Raw genomic sequence first — 23,206 nt, forward strand, 5'->3', positions numbered from 1 at the left:
TTAAAACGGATAAAAAAAGTCCTAGCGTTGGTTGGATAGCCCATGTTTGTGTGACAACGGCTTTAAACGAGTTTCTTTTAGGCGATATGGGACATGTCTAGTTGCTGCCCATGAATTGTTTCGCCTGTGATTAATTTGGCTCTGCGATAAGGTGCGTACACCATTGCTGCCAATGAAATGACATATATTGGATGTATTTCTTTCATTGATACGGGATGCACTCAATTGCATTCAATAAATTTTTAACTATAATTGCTGTCATACCTGGAATGTATTTCGATCAGTGAAAGGGGACATTCACCATTGCTGCCAATGAAATGTCATACCTTGGACATATTGCGTTCAGTGTGAGGGGATGTATACCAATGCTGCCAATGAAATGTCAGAACTGCGAATTACTTTGCTCCGTGATAGTGGACGTGCACCACTGCTGCCAATAACATGTCATACCTGGGAAAAGGGACGTGCAGCATCGGTGCCAATAACACGTCATACCTGGGATATTGGACGTGCACCATCGGTGCCAATAACACGTCATACCTGGGATATGGGACGTGCACCATCGGTGCCAATAACACGTCATACCTGGGATATGGGACGTGCACCATCGGTGCCAATAACACGTCATACCTGGGATATGGGACGTGCACCATCGGTGCCAATAACACGTCATACCTTGGATATGGGACGTGCACCATCGGTGCCAATAACACGTCATACCTGGGATATGGGACGTGCACCATCGGTGCCAATAACACGTCATACCTGGGATATGGGACGTGCACCATCGGTGCCAATAACACGTCATACCTGGGATATTGGACGTGCACCATCGGTGCCAATAACACGTCATACCTGGGATATGGGACGTGCACCATCGGTGCCAATAACACGTCATACCTGGGATATGGGACGTGCACCATCGGTGCCAATAACACGTCATACCTGGGATATGGGACGTGCACCATCGGTGCCAATAACACGTCATACCTGGGATATGGGACGTGCACCATCGGTGCCAATAACACGTCATACCTGGGATATGGGACGTGCACCATCGGTGCCAATAACACGTCATACCTGGGATATGGGACGTGCACCATCGGTGCCAATAACACGTCATACCTGGGATATGGGACGTGCACCATCGGTGCCAATAACACGTCATACCTGGGATATGGGACGTGCACCATCGGTGCCAATGAAATGTCGTTCTTTTGATAGGGAGCTTGCACCATTACTATCACTTTAATGTCATAAATGGGTTTGGGACATAGAAACCACCATTAAAACAGTCAGAAATGCCAAAACACACCAGTCAGAGATGGTACAGGCGTAGTATAATCCGTGAAGAACCGATCTCACTGCCTTTGTAAAAATTCGAGTCGCCGGGAAAACAATGAGTTGACGCAATGGGTCAATGAATCCTGTTTAAGCCTTTTCAACAAAAATACCAAACTTATGACTGCATCGTTTTATAAGGAGACGGAATGGCATATATTATTGCATATAGAGTCCACTTAGGGGATATGACGAAGGAATGTTTGATATATATTATAATTAAGCATATTTAAGTATACAATAATGGGCATATAATGTTCAATAATGGGCATATAATGTTCTTTGTACAAATATACATGTCTATATCAATAAAGCAATACAGATATTTTGCATGATTCTTCGTTAAACACAAACACAAGAAGTCAGTCCACTCACATACGTCCATTTAAACAAAACAAATTACCTACACAGGGGAAAAACATAAACAAACGTAATTCAAGTCAGAAAAAAATTGTAATTGTTTTTCTACCAGTAAGGTATAAAAGGGGCATACACTTTCTTCTTTCTCTCTGAAACGGACGACTTATTCACAAACGATCAATGCTACAATTTTATTTCTAAAGGAGATGTCAAAGGGTTTGCCCGATCGTCGGCCTCAGTCGGTGAAATTGGAGTAGGTTTCATTCTGCAGAATGTATTCTTTGACTATTTCATGAACAAACTGAAACTGCTCCTAAAAATAAAAGCAAATTCATTTTGATGCAAAAAGATTTGCTTTTGTTCTATCGAAAATGAATGGGACTGAAATACTAATAATGATAGTTTTTGTATTAAACAAATTGGTTTAACCTGGTCAACAGTAATGCAGTGGAAAACACATGGATAAGCCCAATAAACATACAAACTCTTTAAAGACATCAATGATTACAGGCAAAATTGATGTTAACTTATGTTAGATGTCACCACTGAAATTAAACTACAATCATTAAAACTACCCAAAACATATTTATGCATATATTTTGCAAGTTGTAGCAACCAACACATAGTAAAGATGCGTGTATTAATTGAGATTCGTCGGTATGTACACGTGTGGTAAATGTACGTACCAGAGAGGGAATAATGTGTTCCCTGTAGTTCCTCATCTCTTTGATAACCTGTGTAATTGCAACGTCTTGTTCAATCTTCATCCTCTCCAAGACTACCGACGCAACACAGAACAAGCCACTTCTGTCTGCTCCGTTCCTGAAAGTGTGAAATAGTATGATTAATCAACAGAAATAGAATCGACAATCCTTTTTGGAAGTTTTATAAACAATAACATTATAAAAGGGAATCAAAAGTTGGATTTTTCGGAAACCGCTTATTTTAAACCTATGCGCGTGAGTGTTTGTGCAAACAAATGCAGGTTTTTCCTATTTGTTTTGGTTTTACTATTTAAAAAATATATTGCTAGGGAAGGCGGGAAGACGGTCTTGGAGATCTTGGTTAACACTCCCTGAACGATACTGCCATTTCTGACTAGCTCCAGTTAGTTGTTTATTGTAAAACATGTTATTATGAAACAATCTCGATGACAAATAGTGTGGTTTCGTTTGGGAATTATCGATTATGACTTTCATGTCAATGTGCTTCACAACAATAATAAGGAAATAGCTATTTATTAAAAGAATCAAAACTCAAGTAAAACCAAGAAACACTTGTTAGGAAGCGTGAGCACATCGTACAATACGTACTTAAAATGATTTAAGTACATACTTAGATCAAATAATGAACAATTCATATTTGAACAGGAAAAGTTCAATTGCACTTTCGACATAACTACTGTTAAACGTGTTATAATATATGAGTAACCGCGTTTAAAACTTCCTTATATAACAACATTTCGATAACAAAATATGATAAGCGTTCCGTTAATGCAATGAATTTCATCTTGTTTGATAACAGACTTATAAGAAAATAGTGCATTTACTAACATGCAATGCACAAGGACAGGTTTGTTTCCTGATTGATGTTGCCAGTACTGCACTGCATGAAGAAGGTTTATAACACTCTTAGGAGAAGAGGGCAACGCTGAATCATCCGGCCAGCCTTCAAACTGTATTTGTTGAAGTTTTCGTGTCTGAAACAAGTTATTATTTTAATGAATGTTGTTCTGTTTTTTCTTCACTACAATTTCCCTTTCGCTTCATCCAATATTTCAAAATTGTTTGAGTATATGTAATATAAATATTTTTATTGATGACTTTTGTCGTGCAAATGATGTTGTTTTCCCGATGATAATGGCAAATCAAATGCTGCTGCTAATGATAATGATGATGTTGTTGTTTATGTCGATGATGATGACTGTTGATGAAGATAATTGTTGCTGATGATTTGTTGTCGATGATGATAGTGATGATGATAATGATGATGATGGTGATAATGAGGATGTTGATGAGAATAGTGCGGATGATGATGATGATGAGCAGGGCAAGGAGGTATTAATCATTTTTAAATCAAACACTTTACCTTGCCAAACCGATTCAAGTCAAGTGTTATTTTCCTCAAACAATCCTCGCATTCTTCAAATGTCTTTGCAATTGTCATGTTGTCATATGTTTCCGAGTCCTCGTTCTCAGGCCAGTATATCTCGTCTTCCTAAAATCGACAGTTCATGATAGAAAATTGAAATAAGCATGTAATTCCCACGTGATAATGCGGAAAAGACCAGTTGTCAACACTTTAAGCCTGTTTAGAGCGACTTAAATCAAAAGCCATAAACTTGAATGCTTATAGGATAAACTTACCGAGCACAAACAGTTTTTTATTTGATTGACGCCAAAATACAATTACTCACAAATAATGTTCAACTGAATATATTGTATTACATGATGTGATATATACATAGGTCCAAGCCGAAGGCTTCATCCACAATGCATGAATTCTTGTGATTTTTACAAAATTATTGAAATTGGTGAATGAATTTATTTTGATATATATATATATATATATATATATATATATATATATATATATATATATATATATATATATATATATATATATATATATATATATATATATATATATATATATTATAGCTCAAAAGCTTTTTGTTTCTTTCGCCACCCATTCGATATTATTTTAAGCACATGCATATCATAACCTTTTTCAAGAAAACCAAAACCAACTTTCGTATGAAAAGATTATGTAAGCGACATCTGATCCTGTATTGTATAATGTATATACAGTGTTCCTGGGTAAATTGATATTGTAACCCTAAATAAAATCGTCCTAAGATACGACTTTAAGTCACCTTAAGCAGTTTTGTTTTCAGAGACAACTCTTTGTTCCTTTTTAACATGATTTTAGAAACAACATTACATATTTTTTTTAACAAAATCAATTTCATGCAAATAGTTAACTCGCTTAATATTAAATACAGGATTATCTTTCTATCGTAAAATCAATGTGTTAAAATATGGTTAATGAATTATCTTACACTAAATAAAAATTATCCCCACCTTCATCTCACTCCTATTGTTCATCATGACAATTGTATGGACATCGTGTTCTACCACCAGTCTCCAGAAGTCGGTTTTGGTCACCTCTAGTGGTGTCTGGGTTACGATGAACGCTCCCTTCTTTTTGTAGCCCTTAAAACATAACGATTTAACTTTGTATTAAAGTTTATTTACTTATAATGAAAGGGTTAACTGTAATTTTAGACATGCATATTCTATATCACTTATATTGCCCTAAAATTTTGAAAACAATTGACAGATTTGGAAGGACGATATTCAAATACAAAATTTTCTATTGAATGTGCAAACAGCCTGTTTTACGCCACATATCCACACAGTTTTGTCAATGTTGGGGCATATCTATTAACAAACAGCATGACGATGCTTTAATGATCTAATGAGATATATTCCTTGTTTCAATGCAACATACCGGTAAGAGTACAGCGTTGATGTAATCAGGTTCAGACCGCTGTCCAGAAGGAGTCAAGTGTGGCATGTGATCTGCGACTGTAACACATCAAAAATACTTTTATCAGCTTTAGAACTAAGAATATATTATAATTCATTTTTGGAATAATTTCAGTCAAATGAAATATGACATATATACAACATTACCTGGGAGAATGTTTGAATACCGATTCTTATTCCTGTTCCTCACATCTTTTGCACTCACGTATTGACATTCATCAGCCATGGGAGACATTTTCTCCATTCTCTGTAAAAAGACCACATGATATACGTTGATAAAGCATTCCGATGTTGAAACCTTTCATTTCCTAAGAAATATAGTTAAAAGCACATTTGGTGTGTCTGTATGTATTATGCCTGTGAGTGTTTTGCGTTAGGGATCTGTTGGACTTTGATCAGGGTCATCGTGAAATGTTTGACTGTTGAACTTGTATCTGTAGCTATCCATGTATTTTTATGCCCCCGAAGGTGGGCATATTAAAATCGCACCGTCCGTCCGTCTGTCCGTCCGTCCGTCCGTCCGGCTCTGTAACTTTCTCTTGTATGGACAGATTTTAAAATAACTTGCCACATGTGTTCCACATACCAAGACGACGTGTGGCGTGCAAGACTCGTGTCCCTACCACAAAGGTCAAGGTCACACTTAGTGTTTATTCACAATGGAGTGCTGCATATAAGGACATAGAGTATAGGTTGTCGTGTCCGGGCTGTAACTTTCTCTTGTATGGACAGATTTTAAAATAACTTGCCACATGTGTACCACATACCAAGACAACGTGTCGCGTGCAAGACCCGTGTCCCTACCTCAAAGGTCAAGGTCACACTTAGAGTTTATTCACAATGGAGTGCTGCATATAAGGACATAGAGTACAGGTTGTCGTGTCCGGGCTGTAACTTTCCCTTGTATGGACAGATTTTAAAATAACTTGCCACATGTGTTCCACATACCAAGACGACGTGTCGTGTGCAAGACCCGTGTCCCTACCTCAAAGGTCAAGGTCACACTTAGTGTTTATTTACAATGGAGTGCTGCATATAAGGACATAGAGTATAGGTTGTCGTGTCCGTGCTGTAACTTTCCCTTGTATGGACAGATTTTAAAATAACTTGCCAAATGTGTTCCACATACCAAGACGACGTGTCGCGTGCAAAACCCGTGTCCCTACCTCAAAGGTCAAGGTCACACTTAGTGTTTGTTTACAATGGAGTGCTGCATATAAGGACATAGAGTATAGGTTGTCGTGTCCGGGCTGTAACTTTCCCTTGTATGGACAGATTTTAAAATAACTTACCACATGTGTTCCACATACCAAGACGACGTGTCGCCTGCAAGACCCGTGTCCCTACCTCAAAGGTCAAGGTCACACTTAGAGTTTATTCACAATGGAGTGCTGCATATAAGGACATAGAGTACAGGTTGTCGTGTCCGGGCTGTAACTTTCCCTTGTATGGACAGATTTTAAAATAACTTGCCACATGTGTTCCACATACCAAGACGACGTGTCGTGTGCAAGACCCGTGTCCCTACCTCAAAGGTCAAGGTCACACTTAGTGTTTATTCACAATGGAGTGCTGCATATAAGGACATAGAGTATAGGTTGTCGTTTCCGGGCTGTAACTTTCTCTTGTATGGACAGATTTTAAAATAACTTGCCACATGTGTTCCACATACCAAGACGACGTGTCGCGTGCAAGACCCGTGTCCCTACCTCAAAGGTCAAGGTCACACTTAGTGTTTATTTACAATGGAGTGCTGCATATAAGGACATAGAGTATAGGTTGTCGTGTCCGGGCTGTAACTTTCCCTTGTATGGACAGATTTTAAAATAACTTGCCAAATGTGTTCCACATACCAAGACAACGTGTCGCGTGCAAAACCCGTGTCCCTACCTCAAAGGTCAAGGTCACACTTAGTGTTTATTTACAATGGAGTGCTGCATATAAGGACATAGAGTATAGGTTGTCGTGTCCGTGCTGTAACTTTCCCTTGTATGGACATATTTTAAAATAACTTGCCAAATGTGTTCCACATACCAAGACGACGTGTCGCGTGCAAAACCCGTGTCCCTACCTCAAAGGTCAAGGTCACACTTAGAGTTTATTTACAATGGAGTGCTGCATATAGCGACATAGAATATAGGTTGTCGTGTCCGTGCTGTAACTTTCCCTTGTATGGACAGATTTTAAAATAACTTACCACATGTGTTCCACATACCAAGACGACGTGTCGCCTGCAAGACCCGTGTCCCTACCTCAAAGGTCAAGGTCACACTTAGTGTTTATTCACAATGGAGTGCTGCATATAAGGACATAGAGTATAGGTTGTCGTGTCCGGGCTGTAACTTTCTCTTGTATGGACAGATTTTAAAATAACTTGCCACATGTGTTCCACATACCAAGACGACGTGTCGTGTGCAAGACCCGTGTCCCTGCCTCAAAGGTCAAGGTCACACATAGTGTTTATTCACAATGGAGTGCTGCATATAAGGACATAGAGTATAGGTTGTCGTGTCGGGGCTGTAACTTTCCCTTGTATGGACAGATTTTAAAATAACTTGCCAAATGTGTTCCACATACCAAGACGACGTGTCGCGTGCAAAACCCGTGTCCCTACCTCAAAGGTCAAGGTCACACGTAGAGTTTATTTACAATGACGTGCTGCATATAACGACATAGAGTATAGGTTGTCGTGTCCGGGCTGTAACTTTCCCTTGTATGGACAGATTTTAAAAATCACTTGCTACATGTGTTCCACATACGAAGATGACGTGTCGTGTGCAAGACTCATGTCCCTACCTCTTAGGTGAAAGATACACTAAGTGTTTATTCACAAGGGAATTCTGAATATAAGGACATAACAGTGTAGGTTGTCAAGTATGGGTGGTATTTTTTATGTTCAGAGGCAATTTAAAATAACTTGCCATATGTATTTGACACGTAAAGGCAAGATCAACTTTTCATGTACTGACCTTGTTCGTAGGTCAATGTCACATTCGGGGGCATTCGTCACATACTGTGACAGCTCTTGTTGATTATACATATGCAAATTAGTGTTGTTGCAATATTATTCATGTAATTTAAACGCAGAAAAGGAAAGAATTGAATCGTATTATCTAGCAAATCTATTTTTGAAACCAATTAAATGTTTGTCTTTATATCAAATCGATAACTTTGACTTACAGAGAACAGAACATCAAGTTTCCGTCGGTCCTTGTCGAAGGACAAAAGATCTTTATACGCTGTCAGGAACTCTGATGCAGGTAGAGCTGACGTTGATAACATCAGAGTCTCAAGAAGCGCCATGTGTAGAAATATATACTGATCCTAAACGAAAACACAGTGACAGTTTACTTGGAATAAACAAACTTAACATATTTAGATGTTCTTAAGTTTGTTACTTTTGGTATGTTTTAAAAAGCGTTTCTGCATTTCGCGCCTTCTTAGGAAATATGAAGGGAGGTATTCATTCTTTGGTAGAACATTAAAAATGAATAAAGCGGAATGATGAATAGAATTGCCATTTTCCGACTAATTATATAGCGTTACCATTTTCGTAATCAAAACAATATTCAATGCAAAAAAGTTGTTTTCCTTTATCAGGCCGCAGTAATATCATTCTGCTGTTCTTTAACCAGTGAATGAAAACTTTCTTAGATAAAGATCGATCATTGCTGCTATATAAGTTCACAACAAAAACAGAAGAAATGTTTGTATAAGTAAAACTTGTACAACATATTTCTGACATTTCATGATGATATTGTAAAACTCATAAGAATAAAAAATTGCAAATATATTGCAATCTGAAAAGTGATCAGTTGAAATATGTGCTAAGTGAATGGTCATCTCATACCGGTGTTTGAACCATGTCGACCCTCTGCCTTCTCAATGTATTCACACAGCCCACTGGATCCACATACCCCACAGTGGAGGCTTGTTCTGTCAGTATATTCAGTGCAATGAATGTACCCGTCCGCCCAACACCGGCGCTAAGAATTGTCATTGATAAGATACTTTAAATCTTAAGGTATAATAAGCTGTGTGTTTTTAATATATAATACTAGTTGTTGTTTTGGAATAATTTAATCAAATACTTCACAAGTCGTAGTGGTTCTTACTAAATAAATGGTGTTGAAATATGTACAACCATACACCAAGGAAACGATAACCAGTTTTAGAACATATTCTTTTTCATTTTAACAAAACAGTCGCTCAAACCTGCAGTGCACAATATCAGGGCCTTTATTTTTTACAACAGCGTTGACAATCTTTTGGCGGAAGTGGACAAGTGATGAAGCATATTGAGGCACACTCTTATCTGGCCATGAAGTAAAATGGAAATGATAAACCATTCTCTCTTCTTTTCCGTCCTGTTAAATGAAGTTAAAATTTGTAACAGAAAAGCAGCTTTTAAAATAACTTAATTCAACTCAACTTAGGCTGATTTCGATAAAAAAAAACAGCATATCAATTTATGCATTATAAATATTTAGAGCAATTCTTAAGCTTTTGTGATCTAGACAAGGTATGGACACACAATATGTTATTGTACAAGTCTTTACCTTTTGCAGAGCTAACTTTCGTATGACAAAGTCTGAAAATAGTTCTGTTCTTCGATGTGTTATTTTGAATTTGTCGTATTGTATACTTCCTTCATCTGGCCAATACTGTTCGCACTTGATCTAGAAGAAAACACGGATTGAATACTAGAGATAGCAGATAAGTGTTCGATGTTTTGTTATGACATATGAAAAATATAACTCTATATCTAACTCCATTTTTTTATTGAAAGGATGTTTTAATTCGGGCTGTTCAAAGGCAATACGATCTACACATTTTGACGTAATAATAAAACTATTGCGATTTTAGTAGGTCTAACCACAATATAGTCCCTGTCGGATAATACAACTGAGTCAAAATAAGCATTACATATAAATACAAAATATACAATGAAAACCAAAGGGAGACAGCAGTCTAACAATGAAGCAAAATCTATATGTAGAGACACAAGGCCAAACAACCTTTTTATCCTCCTTAAGTTTGGTCAACATAACAATTTTTCCAATCCGCAGTTGCCAAACCATCCGCCAGAAGTCAACCAGTATTTCCTTTGTTGGACCTTGATATCAAAAATCAGTGTTTATCACTTTTTTCATAAATGTTGTACAAAATAGTATACATTCGACGAAAAAACTAATATATTTTACATACTCAACCAATTCCTAATGCTGCCATGTATTACTTTGACATTGCCTTAAAGTCAAATTCATAACAAAAGTTCAGTTATGAGTTACTATTCTATGTAACTATCTGTACGTATATAATAAGATTACCTTGCGCTGCAACAAATTCTCCTGATTGAGTGTAACCCTGAAACAAGTACTTTGAGAAATGATTTTGGCTTTGACTTTTTCAAAAAACGACAACAATGCTGAAAGTCACGTCATGAAAAAAACATAAACCGTTAACAAATAAATACATCAATAAATATAATTATAAACTTACGTGAATAAGGCTGGCATTTATGTAATCTGTACAGTGTTGTTCATCCTTCTGAAGAATTACTCTCGTTGCGTCATCTGAAAAAGAAATAAAATACGTATATGAAATGATGGGAAAATATATTTCATACATTGGGCACTTAAAACGCACCATTTATTAAAATGTTTATTTCTCGAAAAGTATAAGATAAACGTTTCAAAAACAATATTCATAAATGGTACCAACTGACGTACATGGGTATATATTTTTGTATCTGTTTTTTGGTCTGTTCTGATTTTTCAGAGCCTCATAATAGTTATCAGTTAAACCTTTTGGAAATTCCTGAAATGAGATAAAATAATACAGATCAAACGCCGTTATACCGAATTTCAGGACGGTCTCATCTATCATTGAATTTAAATCGCTTCAACATGATTTCTTACAGGAACATAAGGTATATAAAAAGTGCCAAATTGAATATAAACGTTCCAAAATTTTTAGTTTAACTTAAAACTGTTCATTTTGTATTCATTGATGAGTATTTATTTGGTAAAATAATTAGTGATTATTCCTGAAAGCAACGATTTGTTGCTATCATAACTTATAATTTTGACTAAAGGTTCAAAGAATTTCACTCATTAGCCTCGGGATCGTTTAAACAAGATTGTTTGAAATGTATTTGATATTGAAATGTAATGACAATAAAGTGATAAATATATACCTTGAATTGGATTTTCATTTCCTCTAAGTGTGTGGGCGAAAGAATGGCATCGTAAAGATTATCAATCTTAATAGCAGAGGTAGGCATCCTTTCCTGCATATCGAAATCATAGTAAGTTGTGTCAACCAGAGTTGTATCTATTTCCTCGAAATCGTTGTTCAAACACGCTGTCTTTGTTGAGTTTGACGCATAAACATATTCTGAATCACCTGAAGAATAAGAAGACCTGTTTTAAAAATCAAATGTCAACAGACCGTACATCTAAGTCGGAAGTCAGAAAAGACATTTACCTTTCGATACAAATGCTGACTCGGTAGCTCCTATTTCTGAATACTCATTTGGTTGATCCCGATTTTGAGATGAGCTCCCTTCGTAACGGTCAGTCTTCTTCTTAGTCTCTTTATACCTTTGGCGAAATACAAAAAAAACATCGTTTAAGGTATTATAAACTGCATATGACAATACATTTAATTTATTTCAATTTAGTTGTTTTTTTTATTTTATTCTAATATAGATGGGATTTCGGTTACATATTTAACATCATCGTTTGATGAAAGAAAGTTGCCTTTGGGAACGTTTAGTGCAAGACATTTGACCTTGGGATATGTATGTGAGAGACAATGATAGCACCTTCGATAAATTACAAATCCGGCAGCGGCCAGCAAAGCAATAAGAAGTACACCAGCTCCTCCGGCTGCCCCACCAACTACCGCCACCTGACTGTCAGAAACACTGCTTTCGTTTGCTGACAAAAGATGCATCACATTAAATGCAAAACTACATCAGAAGTGTAAACTGAAGAAATAAGCAGGACATCTTAGTTATAAATAAATGAAACGACAGGTCTGGTACAAATCATATTACACATACATGTAAATGTTTTAAAACTATATTTAAGCAATACATTTTTACCTAAAGAGAACAAGTAATATCATCGCTGATAAAAAATTGTTCAATATTTAAGTTGTTGAACGTTACCTTGACAATATATTCTATTACTCCATGTGTGGTTCGACGTACATGTCGCAGTACCATGAGCAGCTGCATATCCCCTTTTGCAGGTGATATTGACCGATTTTCCAGCTTCACACCAGTTTTCGCTAGTACAGGTATGATTTGTCCAACCATGGGTAAGGGTTATAAGGGGACAAACTGGTCCTACAACATAATTTTATATGGATGCTCATCATGTACAGGATATGAATACATATAAAACCATCTGGGATGCATACTATTGTCATTATGATATTTAATTCAACACAATGTGATACTTTAAAAAGGAAGTAGTTTGTTTAGCACGGACATTTTACATGCTAGTGACACTGCTGCTTGATTTCCAAAACGACTTTAACGCCAAACCGTATTTGTTTTCAATTTTTTTCTAAGGTTAGTGGGTCCACTGAGGAGGTTTTTCAGCAAACTGTGATGTGTATACGAAAGTGTATGTAACTAAAAGTATGCTTACGTAAAGTCGGAGGACCAGTGATGCTCCAAACCAACGACCCATTGGCAGCACAATACACAATGAGGTCACCGTCTTCGTGAAGAAACAAGGAATCATTTACACTGACGTTTCGATTTTCGTTGTACTTAATCGGACCTACGACAGTAACCGGTATTCCTGTTATCACTCTTTTAATTTGTCCAGCAGATGGCACACATGCCACTTTGTTGCATCTTGGTTCCATTCCACTTAAACGTCCGTTTAAAAGACACATTTGCAAAGTTCGTGAAGATGTCGAATAAAAACCGGCTTTGCATTCTAGATACACACTAGTGTTAATATAAATTATGTTTTGATCTACAATTGTATGGTTTGCCGAATATTTAAAGACATGGTCAGAGGTTTGCATTACAGGACAATGTATTTTCTCACATGTTGGTTCAATGCCATCCCAGTTTCCGGTCGAATCACATGCACGAACTGAGAAGTTTCTAACGTAATAACCTGAATTGCAATGAGGAACCACTGTTGTATTGAACTTAAACTCTTCTTTTGAAAGTGTCTGTGTTTGATTTGGAAGCATGTAATACCCATCGATGAGTCGGGATGGTTTACGACATATGACTATTTCACACACAGGGCTCATCCCGCTCCATCTGCCATGTTCAGAGCATTTGCGCACTCTGATACTGCCTTTTAACTTATAGCCGGTGTGACAAGCTGCGTTAATTATATCATTATATTGGTATACATTTGAGTTTGGATGATAATAACCATTTGGTATGTTACCTGGATTATTGCATTTCATACGGACACAACTTGGTGTGTTTCCACTCCATCGCGGTCCATCTGTACACTTTCGTTCAGTATTGGATTCTAAGTTGTAACCATCCCAGCATTTCGGAACAATTACGGTGTCATAATTTTCATTACCATCGCATTCCCTATTATTTGTTTTTACCTCATAAACACCGAACTCAAGAGACGGACATTGGCATGTAACAGGTACACATGATGGTATTGGTGTATACCATCCTCGATTAAAAGTACATTCATATGTATCCGTGGCCGTAAACCAATATCCCGCATTACATCTTACTTTGATCCATCCAAGTAAAGGGGAGTTTATACGTTCGTTGTTGTTATAATAGTCAACGATATATCCATTGTCGACATGCCATACACAGTATGGATTGCATTTTGGTATTTCATTCCATTTGCCAGTATTTAAACAGGTCACTCTGTCAGTACTTGCTTTGTATCCAGAAGTATCACATTCAACCGTCACGGTGGTGATAATAAATGATTTTGGTAATGGTTGACCGTTTTCAATCGGCATCAATGGGCATGTAACCTCTGAAAAGAGCTAACATTATTATATATAATCATAAAAATGAGTTTGTCTTGTAAACTGTATAACGACTTTTCTTTTAATTTACATGATTGATGCTGATAAAATAAAACTATTGTCCGTTTAACTTTAACGTTATAAGGAATAGAGGTAATCATGGTGTACCTGCAAATACAAACACCTCGCAAAGCGTAAGATATGCCTTATCGTGTTCGTTTGGAATAGGGTTATCACTTGCATATACTGATATTTTCAAACGTTTTGTTCCCATATCAATCCCTGGAGAAAGTGGTATGAAAACTAGAGGAGCACAAACTTCATTTTTGAAAAAACTCCATATACTGCAGGTTGTAGATTCGTCATTGCTTTTGTACAGTAGCATGTCGTTGTCGCCATACATATGAAACTTTCTTAGCCGAAGTCGATGAACTGAAAAATATCTATTTTTGTATAAATTATTTTGAATTTACATTTTATATTTAATATACATAGTGTATACGACAGCCTTTGAACATATGAGCGATTTCCACAACGCAACACATAATCGGTGTTTTAGTAAACAGACAACTTCAAACTTAAAATACACTGAAAGATATTTCATAACAGATTGGAGAATTGAAAATCGGGTCGTTCGAAATCTCGGTTCCCTCGAGGTTTAGGCTCGGTCCCCGGCGACCTCGAGCGATCGCCTTTTTTGTAGATATAAAAATCTGCTTTATGCGATCGATCCATTTGTGATTTGCTTTGAAATAAAATATCGGAAACAAACAAAACAATACTATAAATGTTGCCTAAAACAGGTGGGACGTAACATAATTGGTAATACAAACTCATATGATATTTGTCTTACATATTTACTCATTTTTCTATTTATTACAATATGCGTCCAAGTACTTACATACATATAGCATAAACAAACACAATCATTACAATCGGGTAGTCTTATGATAATTTTCGATTTTACTGAAATACATGCGCTTGAAATACATACCTTCTGAATTGCTGTTTACAATTACTACACCTTTCAAAAGATAACTTTGCTCAAATGTAACTTCCCAGTATGCTTCATTTTGCGACTCATCTGTATGCGAACAATATATGGGTTCTGAGCTGTTGTTGCCGTCCACAGCAAGAGACGCATATCTGTTTCCATACCTTCCGGGAGATTGTATTGCTGTCCTCGATAGCGCAATGTTCTGTCCTGCGAACAAAATAAGTTGCGGTTAACCGACATGTTATACGTTATAGTTTATGACGTGACAATTACTTGCATTCACATTCGTAAATAATCATTACGTAGTTGTATGATAATTCAATAATAAAGTTCTGAACGCAAAGAATAAAAAAAAATATGTTTTTACCAGAAGTGAAATTGTAGAAATTACCGGCATGTGTATAATACAAATATGTATTCGCTCATTCAGCATTCAATTATACAATAGCAAATTGTGCACAATGTATGTACTACAACTTGTAATTACAACAAATAAGCCAGTTACTCAAATAAATGAATAATTAGCTGTGACACGAATCGCCCAAGAAAGAAAACACGATAAGAAATGAAAACGGCACGATGTTGGACCTCATTTGTTGTGTATGTAATCATTATTTTATGCCAAATAGCTTACAATAATTGTTACTTCTAAATGTTATGTGAACTTAAAGACATCACCCAGTCGATTTCCTACGGTCCTATTGCAAAACAACAATATCAACGTGCTCAGAATTTTCGTGCAATTTCTTGTGCAAGAATAATCATTATAAAACTTGTACCGCATACGACAACCTTTTCTTAGCTATTTTATGAAATGTCCAAAAAATAACAATTCAACTTTCTATCGATCCGATTGTGTTTGATTTTAGCCATATGCATCCAATGTCATAAAGACATAAAATCAAACACTCTTCAGTCAACTTCAAACTTGAATGACTTTTGTCTCCTCTCATATTAATATGACATTAAAGTAACTTGTATTTGTTAAGTTGAATTATCTTTAAAATGTTTTAAACAAGCAGAATAACGGAGCCCAGATTAAATTGTGTTAATTTATAAATTTAGATCTGAGACTAATGCTTTTGGTTGGATAACACGTAATACGTTGGATGATCTGAAATAGTATACATGTTAACAACCATCATGTACATACTGAGAGGTTAAAATTCGACAACGCCTTGCCTTGTCGTGATTATTGACCCGAGTTTCTCCTAATGGCCCGCCCGAGACGTACTCGAGCATTTTTGTCCAAGTCATTTCTTGTGTAAGTCAAGTGTAAATTAATAAACATTCAGTAATATTAGAAAAAATATTAGTTTTTACATTTTAATTATTCACAAATAATTTCACCTCAAATTTGCCTTACCCAATTTACTTCATATTTACCTCTGCTTGGAATATGTTTGCCACAAACATCATCAGTAAATATCATTTTATTGCAGGTATCACGACATACTTGTCATTAAATCTCTTCATTAATTACAATATTTACAAATTCGGTTCCCGGTCAATATACATCATACAATATCAGCATATATAAAATTTGATATATATGTAAACAAAAACAATAGTTCTGAGCTTTGCTCGTGTCGTAATGTATACGATATATGAGAGCTACTTTAAATAAACGTCCTTATTTTTAAATAATTTCTTATCCTAAAATCAAATCATTCATTCATTCACTTCATTCACTTACAGGCATATTCCAGTTTATAATGGTGACCTTTTTTCAGTCAATGCGAGGGCTGTTCGTAAAGTCCCTGCACAAGATAAAATATGAGAGGAATATGGAAGTGTTCATCTTAAAAATTGTCCCATTCATCTTTTAAAATCTACACTTTAAGTTAAGCCAAAACACAATTATGAATTAAACTTAGTTATATTTCTGTTGCCACATTCTCAACCCTACCCCCTACGGCGCACTTTGTTTTGTTGCAGTAACCAATGTTAAAACGTGTCGTCAAAAAACATTTATCGTGACGTCAGGTATAATTTTTGACGTAATCGGGTGACAAGTGCGTGTTGAACCGAAAGTTAAGCTAAACAAGTGATATTTTTAAAAACACACATTTATTTTGCCCATTGTAAGTCAATTTTATATCATTTACTTCATATAAATGCTCATTTTCCAGTGATATACTATGTTGTATTCGGTAAGCTCTTCTGCAATCGTCTGTTATGCACTTTATAATGTCAGTATAATTGTAAGCAGCATGTGATATGCATGTAGAGTCCCAGCAACAGACTGAATTATGTTTCTGTTCAAATCTCACAACTAATTTCATGTATGCTTTCTGTTAAAAAGTTTTCAAATGCACTTAAAAACAAACCTTCTGCATTTCTGTTGAAAATTACTAAACCTTTCAAATGATAGCTTTTGTCAATGGTAACTTCCCAGAATGCTTTATTATGTGACACATTTTATGCGCACAATATTTGACATCCGAGCTTTTGATGCTTTCTACCTAAGTAGCATACAATATAATCATAGATCAATTTTAATCTCAATGTTGTTTTGTTCTTATACAGTTTTGAGGGGAGATCATTGTGCTTTATGAAAAAAACACAGTCTACGGACATAGCAATCCCATTTGGAGATGTGTTTGGACGCCTACAAAAGCTCCGTATTCTATTTGATGAATAAATGTCTTATTCAGTGATTGAGAAGGACCAGAAAATACCATAATTCGCGGGATGGTCCCAAACAACGAAGATTGTCTCTACCATCGTGCACATATAGTTCTATAACTTGACTTAGGACATAACGCAAAAGTTGTAGCGTTTCAACCACAAACCTACTTTAATTTATATAGTGTACAGATTGTTAAAACTATTGTATTCATTTTTCAAATGCTGGATTAGTAATACATATCAACCGTATTCACAACCCGATTCATTGAAATTATCAAAAAATATCCCAAAGTGCAATTTATATATACTTTCCAGCACGAAGACTGCGTAAAAAACCTGTGTCAAGCTCACCACGTACTGAGTTGCTTGGCTGCTATGTTTATCTTTGTTATTTACCAACACGCTATTCATCACATATTGCGCATCTTACGTTTATCTGATATGAGAAATTATGCATAAACGCAAACAAAATAAATCAATATTGTGTAATTTAATGTAAAGATAATACCTCTCAAGTATATACCAAACTATGGCACAAAGAAACGAATCAATTAATTAAAATTAAACAGTTTTAATAAGCACACTTTATGCTAAAAGATAACTTCATCAAAGTGAATTTACGTATTACGTGTAGATAGTTAAATGAAGATAAGCGTAGTAAAACAATATCAAATATAAAGCATGTTTAGAGGCACAAAGAATACACGATATGTTTCAGACACATACGTTGTCAGATTAGTTAGCGCACTCGCATCTTACCAAGGCGTCGCAGGTTCCACTCCATGCTTGGCGTTTGTGTATTAACTTGATGGCCACAAAGTCGGACAAGTGGAGTTATAGCGGTGTTCTTGTACCATCGAGAGAAGTAAAAACCTAAACATATTTACCTACTACATTTTTAATTAGATACTTAAATCAACAGTTTCACCTACCTGTATAATGCCAGTCTGACCAATTACCGAATGCTGTACAAGACAGCAAAAGCAGCAGCAAGGTCAGTTTCATGTTCACTTTATCCATTATTATGAAATAAAATACCAGCTATGCATATGCTTGGCCCGATGTTTCCGACTCTCAAAAACTAGAGACCTTATCAAACCCACATCAAGTCACAACTTCCTTATTGGTGATCCTTAAAGATGCGGCAAATGTTCAGAAGTTTTAAGTGTGTATCATACAGTAAGTGTTGCTTAAATAATGAGTGCAAACTATAAATGTATGTTGTTGTGATAACGTTAACTTTTAATGTTTAACTCAAAACATATTCAAATAAATTTTGTCATATTTTAATAGTATCCTTGCGATGTAAACAAACTTGTGAACACACGCATCCTTGGTAATGTTGTTGGCGTCGTCCTCATGCGAAACCGTTAAGCTTGGCCATACCTCAATTCCGTTCAAGAACATGGGCGATAGAGCTATGATGAGCCTATCTGTGACAAACTGAACCTTCAATTTACATACACCATTTTAAATTCCCCTGGTGAAATGGCCAATAGACTTAGGAAAACGGCTGAGGTGACGTACACGGAGAGTTTTAAATGCATCGAGAGGTCCTTACAATGTATGTGAACACAGTGTTGATCGCTTATTTTGTATGGCTCTCCCCGGTATGCGCTAAGTGTTTGATAATGCGAAGTTAGCTATAAATTTTCTAATAGAAGCATTAAAATTAAAAACAAAATTATTTTCTTCCTTATATACGTTCTACAGGACGATCGTAATTTTTTATGCCTATGAGTGAAAATGTGGAAAATATAGGTGAATGATTGATAATTTTCACTCTGTCTTGTAAAGAAATTCTTTTTACAATTATATGGCGTACTTGGAATTAATTTAACACATCTTTTAATGATTCTATGTGTGCAGAAACAAGTTCGTTTAAAAACATTCAAATATCTGCTTTTCCTTATTAAGGTTTATATCCATTTTTCATTCATGGTTTCTATTTTCTCTGGGATTTGTGCTCATTGTGATATGCGTTTATGAAAGTTACAATGCACGTACTGATAAATCAAGTCATATGTACTCTACATTCTAAGGATGCCGATCTTTTGGTATGTATTTTGGGAGTCTATTCAGCTTGCATATTGATGTTGATAATTAATGTTAATTTTAAGTTAATCTCAGCTTGATTTAGCACTTTGTTTAAGTCAAATTATCTCATTCAGCTATGGAAATCGACGTATGAGTATTGACCTTGTCATATGACTGGCCTCGACTTCAGTTTGCATTAATCTTCTCCAACTTACTTTAACTTGGATAAAGTACATGCTTTGAAAGATATTTTTTTTATATGTTTTATGCCTATTGTTATCTTCAAAATCGCATATTTAACCATGTATCCCAGTTCAAATGGCTAACATCGCTAAGTGTACTAATACAAAGTTTTGGGTACGGTGACTCTCTCGAGTGTGTATACGCCAAATCACTTAATTGCCCTTTATAGTCTGCAAATGCATCGTTTAGTTAGTGGTTTTGTTGAGAATAGTCAATATATCTAAAGCATTAAACGATCTGTTATTGTTTATTATAATTTTATTAAAATATACATTATTAAGACATAATTGAGACATCAATGTTTAATTGTTTCTAAAAGACATTTACACTTAATGAATGTAAAAGTGAATCGAATACAAGTACTCTCAAATACAACTGAACATTTCCTAATAATGATAAGTGGCGTAGGTCTGCTTTAGGTCGTTTATGGCTACGAACTTGTCAAAACTATTTCTTCTATCTAAATGGAGTGGTATTATTTTTGAAGTTTGTGAATGTGTCATAGTTATTATTACTGTTTTTTACAGGTAAGAAAACGAAGTTATTTTCTTATATTGATCGTTAAACAAGCCCATAAAATTCTACGAGACCCGCATTTGTTATATTGTTTCCTTCCGGGTCGGATACTTTTGGACATTTCGTAGAATAGCTAAGAAATGGTTGTCGTATGCGGTACAAGTTTATAATGTTTATTCTTGCACAATCAATTGCACGATAATTCTTAGCACGTTGATATTGTTTTTGCAATAGGTCCGTAGTAATTCTACCGGGTGACGTCTTTAAGTTCACAACACATTTAGTAAGTAATCAATTATTGTAAGCTATTTGGCACTTAAATATAGTTTTCATTTATTATCTCGTTAAGTAAAATAACTCAACCACAATCACGTTTAATAACTTAAATAACGTAAATAGAACGAACCGACAGTAACGAGAAACAGTTTGCCATATGACATCATAACAGCGCGGGAAAATATACACACCTTCTTAACGACTTTTAATGTAAAATGTAAACGCTAGTGAAAGAAATAAAATAAATCATAAACATGCTGATTTAGGTTTAATTTCATGGCCTGCTGACACAGTTAAAACATTAACAGGATAAACAATGTACAAGCACATTTATACGCGATCCGACCATATCCGAAGATGTAGCATTCATCGGATGATAATCGTAATTGCCAGTCATTTAATAAAGGGAAGTTGAGGTCTAAATATTATGCAATAAGTTCAATCCAAGTCGGAATCACTGGATAGGTTTATCTCATTAGCAAACATTAAAATAAGGTGTGAACTAAGTTAAATGGGCAGTGAACGACCACTCTTCTGGTAAATTTTGGAAAGAAAAGGATTTTCAGGAAACAAAAACGCAGTCCATAAGTTACCAACTTACTCATATAAAATTTGACCTGGAAGCGTTTTGAAACTTGTTCTTAAAAATATTTATATTTTTTGTTCTTATCAGTTAACAAACGAATAAGCTATATTGGAAACAAATGGCGTTACAGACGTGAATTGTAAATTTGAATAGGAAAAAGTAAAAAAAAAAAATTCCTCCAGAGTATTTTATGAAAAAATGAGATTTTTTAATGGAAGGATAAATAACGTTTAAAGCAGTACATTTTAACTTCTGCCATTTTGTAAATTTCAATTAAGAAAATATCCTGAAATTTAAGTTTTGAGAAATAAAAAGTTACAAAAGGCCATTCTGTTTCCATTAATATGATACCAATCTTAAGTACTATCATCGGGAAAAAAATATTACGGTGTGTTAAAATCAGTAACCCTGCACGCTATATACTGTATCGTTAAAGATGAGTGATAACATAAAATTGTGCTGATAAAATGGTTAAATCAACAATTGGACGTACCTGTAAAATGCCAGTCTGTCCAATCACCGAGAGCTATGCCAGACAGCAAAAGCAGAAGGAATTTTAATTCCATGTTCACTTTATCCGTTTTCATAACAAATACCAGCGATACAGATGTTTAAGCAAAATATCATGACACAATAACTTAAAATTTCCGCCTCGAGTCAAAACTTCCTAATTGGTAAGCCTTAAGTACTTATACGGCAAATTGTGTGAAGTTTGAAGTGTACGGTTATCATAGAGCGATGCCATGTATTCAACAAAATATTCGATTCATATAAATTCTATTTTTGTCTCTTTTAAAGTATACTTTAAAGTATAATTTACGTCTGTTTCGGAAAAATGCAGCTAATGATTGCGTATCTACTTCATTAATAAGGTTTATAAATTTAGTGCTGCGAATCAATTATTACAAAATATTGGTGTATTTAAAGGGTTATAAAAACGTGTTAAAGTAATCTATTTCCATGATATTTTCATAGCTGATTCACTCAGCAAGCAGATGTGGTCCACCTAAATAGTAATGGTTAACGAATATAACTCTAAATAACATGGCAACTCACTTCAAATGAGCAACAATAATACATTTATAATGGAAAGATAAATTATATTTGTGGTAATATACAATTGCCGTAGTAACTAATTTAACTTATTGTAATAAATCCTAATCGGAGCTAATCCTAAGCTTGAGTTAAACAAATAGCAGTGTTATGGCAATAGTAAATGGATTTGTTTGTGTAATTATAGTAATGGGAGAGTTTCATTCAGCATCCGTTCACTAAAAAACTTTATGTTTAGTATCTTGTTTCTTTAATTGTCAAGTTTCAGCAGAATTAATTCAGCAAAATATTGGTTCTATTTTGTCAATTGCTTTTTTGTCAATGTTTTTGAAAAGGAATAAAATATCAGTTGATCAAATTGAGCAGAAATGGGTATTGAGTTGCACAAATATTACAGGTTATTCAAACATATACTGTTATATATGGATTATTTACTCGGCGAATTTGGTAAAGATATATTATTTTATTGTTTCAGAAACAAAATACTATTCAAGTTGATGTGTCTAAATAGTTACATCTTCGAATCTTAAAACAATGTTTATAAACGGTTTAATGGAAGCGCCTTTTCCCGTTGCAATTCAGCAAAACTGAAATTCATTAAATAACTGCAAAAAGGACACAAGT

General features: G+C 35.2%; 1 protein-coding gene across 2 annotated transcripts; it reads right to left on the reverse strand.

The window, feature by feature from the left end:
- Nucleotides 1-1,122: 1,122 nt before the first annotated feature.
- LOC128213758 (uncharacterized) lies at nucleotides 1,123-22,155 on the reverse strand. Of its 2 annotated transcripts, none has more exons than XM_052919802.1 (23): nucleotides 22,023-22,155; nucleotides 15,238-15,447; nucleotides 14,412-14,675; nucleotides 12,917-14,251; nucleotides 12,430-12,609; nucleotides 12,082-12,196; nucleotides 11,742-11,857; nucleotides 11,452-11,660; nucleotides 10,985-11,072; nucleotides 10,755-10,828; nucleotides 10,583-10,619; nucleotides 10,271-10,368; nucleotides 9,812-9,931; nucleotides 9,468-9,619; nucleotides 9,103-9,238; nucleotides 8,433-8,576; nucleotides 5,400-5,499; nucleotides 5,215-5,291; nucleotides 4,785-4,916; nucleotides 3,790-3,918; nucleotides 3,255-3,400; nucleotides 2,388-2,523; nucleotides 1,123-2,014 (listed from the first exon to the last, which is right to left on the reverse strand). In XM_052919802.1, the coding sequence occupies exons 1-23, from the start codon at nucleotides 22,114-22,116 to the stop codon at nucleotides 1,937-1,939; spliced, it is 4,170 nt and encodes a 1,389-aa protein (XP_052775762.1). In that variant the 5' UTR covers nucleotides 22,117-22,155; the 3' UTR covers nucleotides 1,123-1,936. The 2 variants fall into 2 exon arrangements, with proteins under 2 accessions (XP_052775762.1, XP_052775763.1); XM_052919803.1 differs by lacking the exon at nucleotides 22,023-22,155 and adding an exon at nucleotides 18,804-18,941 and having other exon boundaries at nucleotides 1,124-2,014.
- Between the last annotated feature and the right edge of the window lie 1,051 nt (nucleotides 22,156-23,206).

This window comes from Mya arenaria, chromosome 13 (genome assembly GCF_026914265.1).
Source record: "Mya arenaria isolate MELC-2E11 chromosome 13, ASM2691426v1".
NCBI lineage: Eukaryota > Metazoa > Mollusca > Bivalvia > Myida > Myidae > Mya > Mya arenaria.

Bases quoted from the DNA above. Each gene is read 5' to 3' on its own strand.
- LOC128213758 (XM_052919802.1), bottom strand. From the start codon at position 22,116: ATGAAAACGGATAAAGTGAACATGGAATTAAAATTCCTTCTGCTTTTG. The intron at 11,073-11,451 runs GTATATATTTAT...ATCTCATTTCAG, and splicing joins AAATGAAAATCCAATTCAAG to GAATTTCCAAAAGGTTTAAC. The intron at 9,932-10,270 runs GTTGTTTGGCCT...GTTTTCTTCTAG, and splicing joins AACTTAAGGAGGATAAAAAG to ATCAAGTGCGAACAGTATTG.